We start from the raw sequence: 10,297 nt of genomic DNA on the forward strand, positions 1-10,297 counted from the left end.
GTGTAATATTTGATAACTTACTCATAATTTTTTTAAGATTATTCAAGATTAAGTGACGAGTCATAATATTTTGCTCCATTAGTAATTTAAAAACTTATAATCTTTGAATTAAATGAAAAATGTTTATCGTCTAAGCAACTCAGGACTTCTCTTCTCTCTTCTTCATTTCAAGTGAAAATAATTGCAACTTTCACCCTTTTTCCAAATCTTTCAAAATATGGTTTTAAAAATAGTATGACTACTTAATTTATGTCCAAATATAAAACACTTGGCAGAAAACATTTTGGACAAGTTCCTCTTCTTTTTTCTCACATGTGTTTTTAAATAAATAATTTAGAGGTATCTTTTGTGAGAAGAACATGATAGAGAAGATTAAGATCATTTTAAGTAACCACTTTCTTAAATTTAAACAAACAAAAAAAGATAATGTATAAGACTGAGCATTAATTAAAATATGTTGAGGATATATATTACACGTCAAATGTATAAAAATCATCAGTCTCATCATTTTGAAGTTTTCTTTGTTACATTTGAAATATTTTCTTAAAATGATTTTGATAAACTTTAGATAAAAGTTGTTCATTGGCTTCGCCTTCTTCTTCTTTTACCATTACTACAAAAATCCTTGCTCATAATTGATTAATTAAAGAGATTCTACAATAATAATTGTTATGCCGAATATATATATATAATATTATTCTGAATGACTTTCACTCTATTATACAAAATTCTATATTACCTTATTAGTCAAACGTTAACATATAAAAAGAAGAATATACAATTCTGAAAGACACTCACTCTATTTTTGTTTAAATCTTACCTTAGTAAAACAACCTTGAGCTTAACTCATGCTCTTCTAGTAAATGATTACGTATTATCAAAAAAACTTGTAAATAAAAATGTTTATGGTCAGAATTATTTTATTATCATGGATCTAGAATTGTCAAGTATGTTAGGAGGCTATTGTTAGGTTATGTATGTCGGCAGCAACTTAACCAGTTACTCCAAGGCTTCCCTTCCAACAAGCAACTTGTGTTAAATATATTTAATTGTTTTGAGTTGTCAATTGATTTTTATTTTTTTAAAATAAATAAATTGTGTTTACTATTTGGAAGAGATATGGTCAGCTGTTCACATTAGTTTCTTAATTACTCATTCTTCACCAGATTTATTTGAACATTATTTACGGTGAAACTGTCACGCTCAAGTTAAAAAGGAGATATAATAAGGAATGATAAAAGCTATAAATAGCACTCGTAGTTAAAAGAAAATATTAAATACATAGGACGTTTTTTAAAACCATGTTAGTTGATACGTCTCTGCAAATTAAAATAAACATACAAATCATTTTTTATGATTAAGATTTAGATTTTATTTTTTATAGGTCGTGGATTAATATTCTATTTGGTTTTCCTTTTTTGTTTCATTGGTAGTGGATCAAATTTATGAATCTTAAGGTACTTTACTGCCATATTTACAATGACTTTAATAAAAAAAATTAACAAGAGTGATAATTATTTACGTAAACAGTCTGATACATGCCATGATGTATCTTGTTTATAAATTAGCTTCTTTTTTTTTCCTTCATAAAACCCCCTTATTATATGCTGTAAAAATAAGAAATGTTTCTTTTCAAGAGTTTACATTTCAAATTTTCAATTATCCAAATGGAGCTTTTGAAATCGGAGTTCACACTAAGACCTGTTTGGATGTAACTATTCTGAAAATTCAAAACAGCGTTGATGTTATATTGGATTGATTTTTTTTTCCCATTCATAAAACTCTTTTTTTTTTCAAATTAAATGCGGATCCAAAACAACATCAACTTCCAAAATGCCCCTTTTCGATTATTATTTTTTTGGTTAAATATCACTTTTTTTTAATGTTCAAATGCCTATTAAGAGTTGCAAACCATGTCTTGTCTGGTGGGAATATTTCACTCTTTAAGCAGAGGTCTCGAATTCGAGTCCCGATATGAAGAAAATCTTGTTGGGAACATCCCCCTACAGTGCGCAATTTGAATCCGCATTTAATCGAATCTCCAATGCAAAATTTCAAACAGGCAAACACCGTCTGCGAAACCAAAAAAGAGAGTTGCAACTCCATCTTGCACTAATTAATTAGCACGTAATGCTTAAATTCACTTAACGTTCACTATCTACCTTAGTTCGGAAGAAAAGAACGGTGAAATGGAGGCAATTATCTTCCCAATTTCTCTTCCATTTTTTTCCCTGAACCAGAAATACCATATATAGAGGAGCCCGCTTGGATTGGCTTTAAGTTGGTCAAAACCAACTTAAAGCCCCTTTTCAGCTTTTGGACGTGTTTGCCTAATGCTAACTTTAAGTCAGAAAGTTCTTAAAGCCAGTCAAAAATGAAAAGTTAGGATTCCTAACTTTTTTTTTTCTAAGTGCTTAAAGTCATTTTCTTTGACCATTGAAATTACTTTTATATCCCTTATATTTTAACTAAATTCCCAAACTACCCTTTTTATTCTTTTAACCCTAAAATTCACATAATTTTCTTCATTTAAGCACTTTTATCCAAACACTCAATTGCTTATTTATAAAAATAACTTTCAGCACTTTAAAGTTTTAAAAACACTTCATACATAAAAGTTATTTTTTTTAAGCCCATCCAAACGGGCTCATACTAGTTCTTCTACTTCCTCTCTTTTTTTCTCATCATTTTTTGTCAAATATCCCTACCAAACATTTCACTTGAAAAAGGTAACATAGAATATGTGGGGATTTAGCATATGGATTTAACGAGTAATCAGTTGATCCGGAAACCTTGATAACTGCCTGGGAAAATGCACCCAGTTTACTAGTTATATAACCTTCACTTAAAGCAACACAAAAGGGGTGAAGAGGCAACAAAGGTGAATTTGTAGTGGTTTTAGTATCCTTCGGAAACAGCCGTCACACCTTAATTCCTTTTGGAGCAAATTTTGGTTCATATAATAGCCATTTTCCATAGGGGTGTATAATGAATTGAAAGCTACTAACTATTGGTTGACATTCAGCTACTAGGAAGAACACACAAATAAAAGAACACTTTATACAAACACCATTTTGTTAGATTTCTCCTCTCAAATCTTGTTGGCAAGTAATAGTTATTAATCAAAAATGTACCAAACATCAAAATCACTCAGATATAATGAACACAAACAATTTTTAAAACCCAAAAAAGTGACCTTTCAGTTATCCACCACATATGAAGTAATAGGAGAATACAAGAAAGATACAGCCCAAGAAAACTATAAGGGACCTTGAGCTTGTGAGGGTGGAAGCATAGGCCAGCCAAGAAGTTGAGGTGAACCAGGAGGTGTTGAGTGCTGACTAGGAGAGAATACACTTAGTTCCACAAAGGCCACCCCTGAGGTTGCATCCTTGTCAGTTGTTCGAAAGGAGATTGATCCTCTCTTCGTTGAGGCAGCTGAGTTTCTCCCAGGACTGCTCACCATACTTCCTCCGAGGGTGCTTTGGTTAACAATTAGAGAAACAGTATCATTTTGTTCATCAATTAACCTTCTCCTAGCCTCTATATCCCTCTCTGAGCTCTTCTTCAGTGCTAAACAATCCCGCATGGGCATGATAATGAGCATGAACATGCCCATCCCAATACAAAAAAAGAAGGAAACAAAACCCAAAAATGCAAGAGCTTGAAAAGGTAAATGTTCTGGTTGTGTTTTAACAGTTAAACCGAGTAATAGAACCCTTATAGGAAAGAAAGCTGAAACGGATACCACTAGCATGTATACTCTCTTTTGCAGACTCCTATTGATAACCAAATGGAGGATTCTTCCACCAAGCCAGAATAAATACGAAGTTAGCATGATGGCAAAAAGACCAAGGCAGAAAGTATTGAACAAAGGGTAAGTGCACAGTGCAACATCAACATCATCTCTAGATCGCGCAACCGGACTAGTGAAATAATGTGGCAAGTGGACCATGTATTTCTTCTTAAATTGCGGTCCAGCCAAAATAAGCACGAGCTGTAGAGCAAAAACTGGGAGGCAAAAGAGAAGTATGTATCCGACTGTTTTGCCATTCCATTTCTGGCTTAAAGTTCCTGACTTCTGTAAGGACGCCCGAAGTAGAAACACGACGGAGAGGTACAGACAAGGTTCTGCAAAACCTAAGCTCGAAACAATATAACACTTGCAAACAATTTCCTGCCATCTGAAGCTAAGAGCATTCAACAATCTTCCGTCACCTCTAATCAAGTTAAGCCGAACAACCTCTCCAAATCCCCACCAGATTGCAAACAATATAAATGTAATCCTGATGATCCAAGGACCATGAAAATAGCCAAGCTGATTGTACCCTTGCCCACGTATCTTTGTATGAAAGTAGATCAAGTACAAGATGCAATACAAGCCAACAAGTACCAAAATTGAAACAAGAATAATAGTAATTACACCTAGTGCATCAACAGCAAATCTCGAATAGGGCATTACCCAAACCACAAATTGCACGCATGCTCTCTGACAGCATGGAGACCTGAAACCCCTCTACCACATGAACCCTCACTCCTCCTCCACCTTCTCCTCCTCAAAACATATGAAATCACAGATTTACTCTTGATAACTTCTCTCAACCTCAAAACTACCATATATTAACAGTCTCGAGATCTGATCACCAATTCCACTCTCCTTTTTCACAATTGTTCAACAATGAACTCTACCTATGTTCACGCCAATTCAATGTTCAACGTTATTTCCTTAAAAAAAAAAAGCGTACACAAATGATCACAATCTACACCTATACAAAGTAGGAACAGTGCATTTATCTTTATACAAACCCTAAAGCAAAAACCCAACAAAATAGAGACAAAAACATGCAAAAATTAGATCAATAGAAAGCTTACAAGAGGGAGAATCTTGATCTGGAGAGCTCAAATTCTGAATCTTCTTGTCTCCAGAGAGAATCGGGGAGAAGAAGAAAGAACCCTAAGCACAGAAAGAAAAAAAGGAAAGAGAGAGAGAGAGAGAGGGGATTGATGGAAGAGAGGAGTGAGGGAAAATGGGGGAGAAGATAGAGGGGTGGTGGGGGTAGTGTGGTAGGGAGCTTTGTTGGAAACAGGCTGTCGCCAGCGAATAAACCAAAACCAGAAATGGAAATTATTAATCAGATTTATAATGTTTAAAAATGAAATTATGAAAAATGAAATACTAAAAATAACAGGCTGTATACAGCTGGATGATACCGAGCCTATAGCTTTTGTAAGTACTCCCGAGCCTATTTGGCAACCTGATCATGGCGGCGTTTACGGTGAATGTTCTAATTTTTATTTTTCCTCTACTTTTCTTTTTCTGTAAAAAAGTAAAAATTAAGAAGAGTGACAGTTGTTGGTTTTGAAGATTATGCTAACATTTGACCGTGAATTATGAAAATTTATTGGATCGTGAAATTTGATTACATTTTAAAATTTGATCGTTGTCAAAAACTAGCACATCAGTTTATGGATTTTTAAAAAACTCTCACTCATGAAATTTCTGCTTGATCATATTTTTAAAATTAAATTTTCAAATTCCCAAAAATTAGCAAATTAATTTTGATTTTTTGGGATTTTCAATTACAAACTTTTAATTTTTTTCGAATAAAATACATGTTCAAACACAACTTAAAATTATAAAATCACAATTTCAAAAGTTCAATTTTTAAGGAGCGATTAGTCATAATTTTTTTTTCTTTTTACGAAGTTGAACTGCAATAAATTGTAAATGCTTTTGTGATAAAGTTTAAGTTCTAGATAAATACTATAAAATCAGTTTACTCATAAGTATTTAAATTTATTAATCTGTACATGATAAAATAATGACGAACCTATTATTATAAATTAAATTATATTGGTGGTGTAAACAATCGTTGCACTAACTATGTATAACTTTAGATAAATACGCTTATAGCTAAATGAAATGTTTTTTTTTTCATTTTGAATAGTGAAAATGGCATTATTGCGTTGATTTAACCAAAAAAATATATGATATTTTATTTTCTTACATATTTTTTTTATATATTTGACAAATTCTCAAAAGTCAATTATGCACGTATTATGATTCAAAGCTCAACATGTAATATACTCATTTTCAGTAGAATTACAAGTTATCGGTCCATTTTCTAATTGAATAATAGTTTTTTTGTTACGACAAGTTATCGGTCCAATGTCAAAATTTGATGAGTTAAATTTCTACCTTTCCGTCACTGAACTCATTGCATTCTTGAAATTATATATGGGTTTAGAATTCTATAGATATTATATATCTTATCCTTTGTGTAAAAAATGAGTTTGACCTGTTTAACTTAAAAATTTGAAAAGTTCAATAGATTCTGTTTAAGCCATGAAAGTTTCTCTGTAGACATGTGATATCACCAAAGAGACCCACAACACTTGTCCTCTATAGTGCTGCCCTTCAATTTTTCCCAATTTTGACATCTTATATTTGTTTTTTTATCAATGCCTATTCCAGAACTGGTGTTAATTTACCAGTTGTGAAGAGAACAAATCTGGAAGTCTAAGCTTTTCTTTTCATAATATTATTCGAGGAATACAGTCATTTCTCTTAAAAAGCACAATCTTTTTTACTTAATCTTTTCTACACGATTTTAGATAAAAAAATTCTCCCTTTGTGTGTCGCAACAGGAAGAGTAATACTGCTCACATTTTTTTATTTTGGAAAAAAGCTCAAATATGTCATCGAACTTTGAAAAAAGACTCATCTATGTCATCCATTAAAAATTTGACTCATTTATGTCATTTCCTTTTAAGAAAAAGCTCATCCATGTCATTATTTGTAAACTAAGAATATTTTTCGATTTGCAAAACTATTTTATACACGTGGTCAATTATGATTCCGCCACGTCATTAACTAAATTATTATTTAAAATGGAAAAAGTTCAAATATGCATCGAACTTTAAGAAAAGGCTCATCTAAGTCATCCGTTAAAAGTTTCGCTCATCTATGTCATTTCAGTTAACAAATAATGGCATAGATGAACCTTTTCTCAAACGAAAATAATATAAATAAGTCAAACTTTTAACGAATAGCACAATGAGCCTTTTCTCAAAGTTAGATGACATATTCGAGCCTTTTCCCTTTTATTTGTCCATTTAAAGACCACATTGGTCATCCTACATATAAACTTCATAGTACATTTTTGTGGAGCAAATTTTTGGCAATTGTTCATCCAACTGGCCATCAACACAAGTTTAGAATGCACTCCAGGCTCCATGTTCCAAAAAAGACTTGGCTTACAGCCTTGTATTAGAACAATTCACATATGCTTTGTCTTAAAATATCCTAACAAGATCTGTGTTTTTTCTCATAACAAGATCTATGTTTTTTCTCATGTAGGACCTTTTCATCTTTTCCTTTCCCCATATTAGTGTCTTTCCAAACCTCAAAACAGATAAACAAAAAGGTAGGATAAAACTCAAAAGAACCAAGTTACTGTGCCTCTATTATCTTTTTAAAACTTGTGTGTTAGGTCAGCCTGCGCACATCACGAATAACACTATGGGGCACCTGCCACCTCACACCAACACATGAACCTTCTATCAATTCACATAATCAAATTAGTATTTTGATGTTTGACATTTTTCAGGCATCAAAATTGAATGGTCTGATAAGTTGCTCCTGTAATTTATCAATTCTTGTGTCTATACATCTTATTTCACTTTAACAAACTTAAATCCAAAAAAACATCAAAATAGATGAACGACAATTCTATTCACCACTCTTTCTCCGATAAATTCCAGCCGTTAAATTTCCCTTAGTGTGTTGAAACATTGCACAACAGTATCTTGAAAACAAACCTATTATAGCCGTCAAGATTGCATGTCAGCAATTTCCTTCCTGTAAGCCTGGAGCCTCTCCTTAAACTTCTTGCTCTGTTCAAAATTTGCTTTCCTCTTTATAGCTTTCTGCAGGAAGACATCTTACTTCTTTTATGGCTCATACATGAGGAGCATTACAACAACGATGACATACCCAGTTTAATCATGGGGGATGGGGAGTGGAGAGGGTAGGATGTATGCAGACCTACCTATATCTTTGTGAGGTAGAGAGGCGGTAGGATGTATGCAGACCTTACCTATTCCTTTGTGAGGTAGAGAGGTACATGAGAAACATTGAAGATGATATTTTCAAAAACATAAAATTTCCTAATAGGTAAAGCAAGAAACCTTACTTCCTGCCTGAAGCACTGGTCAAGCTTTATTTTCAGATCTGTGCATTGTCCAAGGAATTTCCCTAGTGGGTGGTCTGTATGACACTTCTGAAACTCTTCAATTATCTGCACACCATTTGAGATATTTTGACAATTATTTCTTGATATTTACCAATAAAAAGAACAAACTAATCTACAACTATGATATACACACGACGAAACTATATGTCAATGCGAATAAACACATGCAAAAACAGTGCTTCAAAAGCACAAGATGAATCTAATTTAACAATGTGAAAAACTTACATCAGCACATAAAGGGTGCCTATGTAGAGTCAAAGGTGGATGCATCTTCTTCCTTGAGTTCAAAACCTATAGAAGTAAGAAAAAATTTCAAATAAATATTTCCCTTCTCCATGAAGTAAGATAAAAAAATAAAGAAAAAGAAACAATAGAAAAGAGTAAAGCATCAGGAAACAAGTTTGCATTTTGAAAAAAAAGAAGAAAGAATGTAACAAAGCCAGCTGTTGTTACAAATAAAAGTCAGTTACCGGAAACTTATTGAGAAATAACGGATAATGATGAAAATTCTCAGGCATTAAGTGAATTATGATGGAGGATAGTTACACTTGCAACAACAAAAGAAAAACATCCTTTTCAAAGTCTAATTACATCTCCATTCCACCTCTACCTCCGGTCTTCTCCGATCAGGTAATTCTTATTTTGCCTTCTATCAATAAGTATTAGAGATTTCAGTATGTGAAATTTCAGTCTCTTGAACTTGATCACATAAGCACCAGTCTTCATTCATGGAATCTGAAATTCTAGGCCTTTTGGCTAAGTTTTTCTGTGACATTGATGCGACATTGATGCTAGAATTACAGTTGAATTTATTGGTAATAAATTGTTGAGGTTATTTCCTTCGTTCTCAAGGCAATTTTATCTTTCATTTGGCTCTGAGATGTTGTGGAAAGGAAGTAACGTTCCAGAACAAGCAATAAGTGTAAAAAATGTTTGCACAATGGTACACAGTTTAGTGACTGCTTGACTGTTAAACAACCCTGGTAATACTTACTTTTAGAAGGCCTGTGGGTTAATGTTGCTACAGTTGGACAATTGCAATCTATTTTTGCTAACGTTAAACGTCTTCCAGTAATACTTACCTTTAGAAAACCTGTGGATTAGTGACTACTTGACTGTTAACCAACCTTGGCAATACCCAAAGCATTAGCTCATCTCCCTATGATGCTGCTAATTCCTAATGAGGTAGTTTATGATCTTCCTTAGTCAAATAAATTCTGACCAATTATATATGTTTTATTCAAGGAATTAAATGTAGGGAAAATCATTTCAATCAATGGATGTGTTGAGTGAAAACTATGGCAATCTGGCATGATTATTTTGAGAGAATGAGTTACAACTTTCACTGTGTTCCTTTAGATATTTGAAAAGGTTCGATAGATTGGACTAGTCAATTTGCACGTCTTTGCTTTAATAATTGGTTGCATTGTTGATCAATGCAAAGTAAGCCATGGTTGGATGCAGAAATTTATATTTTAGTTAAAAATGAGCTGCAAAAATGAAGATAGGTAGAGAAAAAGACAGAAAATATGATGTGCATTTACAGAATCTTTTGGATTTGAAATATATGATGCACTGGGTTAGTTAAATCAGTAGGAAAGAGAGGAATAGTAGAAAATAGGGAAGGAAATCTGGGATGTATTTACAGAATGGCTATGCTTTGTTATAGAAGTTTTTGTTACTTAATCGCAAATGCTATATGGATTTAGGTGAAAGGAGATGTAATTAGACTTTGAAAAGGATGTTTTTCTTTTGTTGTTGCAAGTGTAACTATCCTCCATCATAATTCACTTAATGCCTGAGAATTTTCATCATTATCCGTTATTTCTCAATAAGTTTCCGGTAACTGACTTTTATTTGTAACAACAACTGGCTTTGTTACATTCTTTCTTCTTTTTTTTCAAAATGCAAACTTGTTACCGGATGCTTTACTCTTTTCTATTGTTTCTTTTTCTTTATTTTTTTATCTTACTTCATGGAGAAGGGAAATATTTATTTGAAATTTTTTCTTACTTCTATAGGTTTTGAACTCAAGGAAGAAG

General features: G+C 32.7%; 2 protein-coding genes across 3 annotated transcripts; both read right to left on the bottom strand.

Moving 5' to 3' along the window:
• Positions 1–3,042: 3,042 nt before the first annotated feature.
• LOC129885925 (uncharacterized) lies at positions 3,043–5,157 on the bottom strand. Of its 2 annotated transcripts, none has more exons than XM_055960412.1 (2): positions 4,873–5,157; positions 3,043–4,689 (listed from the first exon to the last, which is right to left on the bottom strand). In XM_055960412.1, exon 2 carries the CDS (start codon positions 4,457–4,459, stop codon positions 3,260–3,262), a length of 1,200 nt encoding a protein of 399 aa, XP_055816387.1. In that variant the 5' UTR covers positions 4,460–4,689; positions 4,873–5,157; the 3' UTR covers positions 3,043–3,259. The 2 variants fall into 2 exon arrangements, with proteins under 2 accessions (XP_055816387.1, XP_055816386.1); XM_055960411.1 differs by having other exon boundaries at positions 3,043–4,725.
• Positions 5,158–7,619: 2,462 nt separating this feature from the next.
• LOC129885930 (uncharacterized) lies at positions 7,620–8,546 on the bottom strand. Its single transcript, XM_055960418.1, has 3 exons — positions 8,481–8,546; positions 8,196–8,300; positions 7,620–7,929 (listed from the first exon to the last, which is right to left on the bottom strand). Exons 1-3 carry the CDS (start codon positions 8,523–8,525, stop codon positions 7,834–7,836), a joined length of 246 nt encoding a protein of 81 aa, XP_055816393.1. The 5' UTR covers positions 8,526–8,546; the 3' UTR covers positions 7,620–7,833.
• Between the last annotated feature and the right edge of the window lie 1,751 nt (positions 8,547–10,297).

The sequence above is a fragment of the Solanum dulcamara genome, chromosome 4, assembly GCF_947179165.1.
Source record: "Solanum dulcamara chromosome 4, daSolDulc1.2, whole genome shotgun sequence".
NCBI classification, from domain to species: Eukaryota; Viridiplantae; Streptophyta; class Magnoliopsida; order Solanales; family Solanaceae; genus Solanum; species Solanum dulcamara.

What these genes read in the sequence shown, in the direction of transcription:
- LOC129885925 (XM_055960412.1), bottom strand. Translation starts at nt 4,459, where the DNA reads ATGCCCTATTCGAGATTTGCTGTTGATGCACTAGGTGTAATTACTATT.
- LOC129885930 (XM_055960418.1), bottom strand. Translation starts at nt 8,525, where the DNA reads ATGCATCCACCTTTGACTCTACATAGGCACCCTTTATGTGCTGAT. An exon ending in GGCACCCTTTATGTGCTGAT is followed by an intron (nt 8,301 to 8,480) that starts GTAAGTTTTTCA and finishes AATGGTGTGCAG; the next exon opens with ATAATTGAAGAGTTTCAGAA. An exon ending in ACCAGTGCTTCAGGCAGGAA is followed by an intron (nt 7,930 to 8,195) that starts GTAAGGTTTCTT and finishes GTCTTCCTGCAG; the next exon opens with AAAGCTATAAAGAGGAAAGC.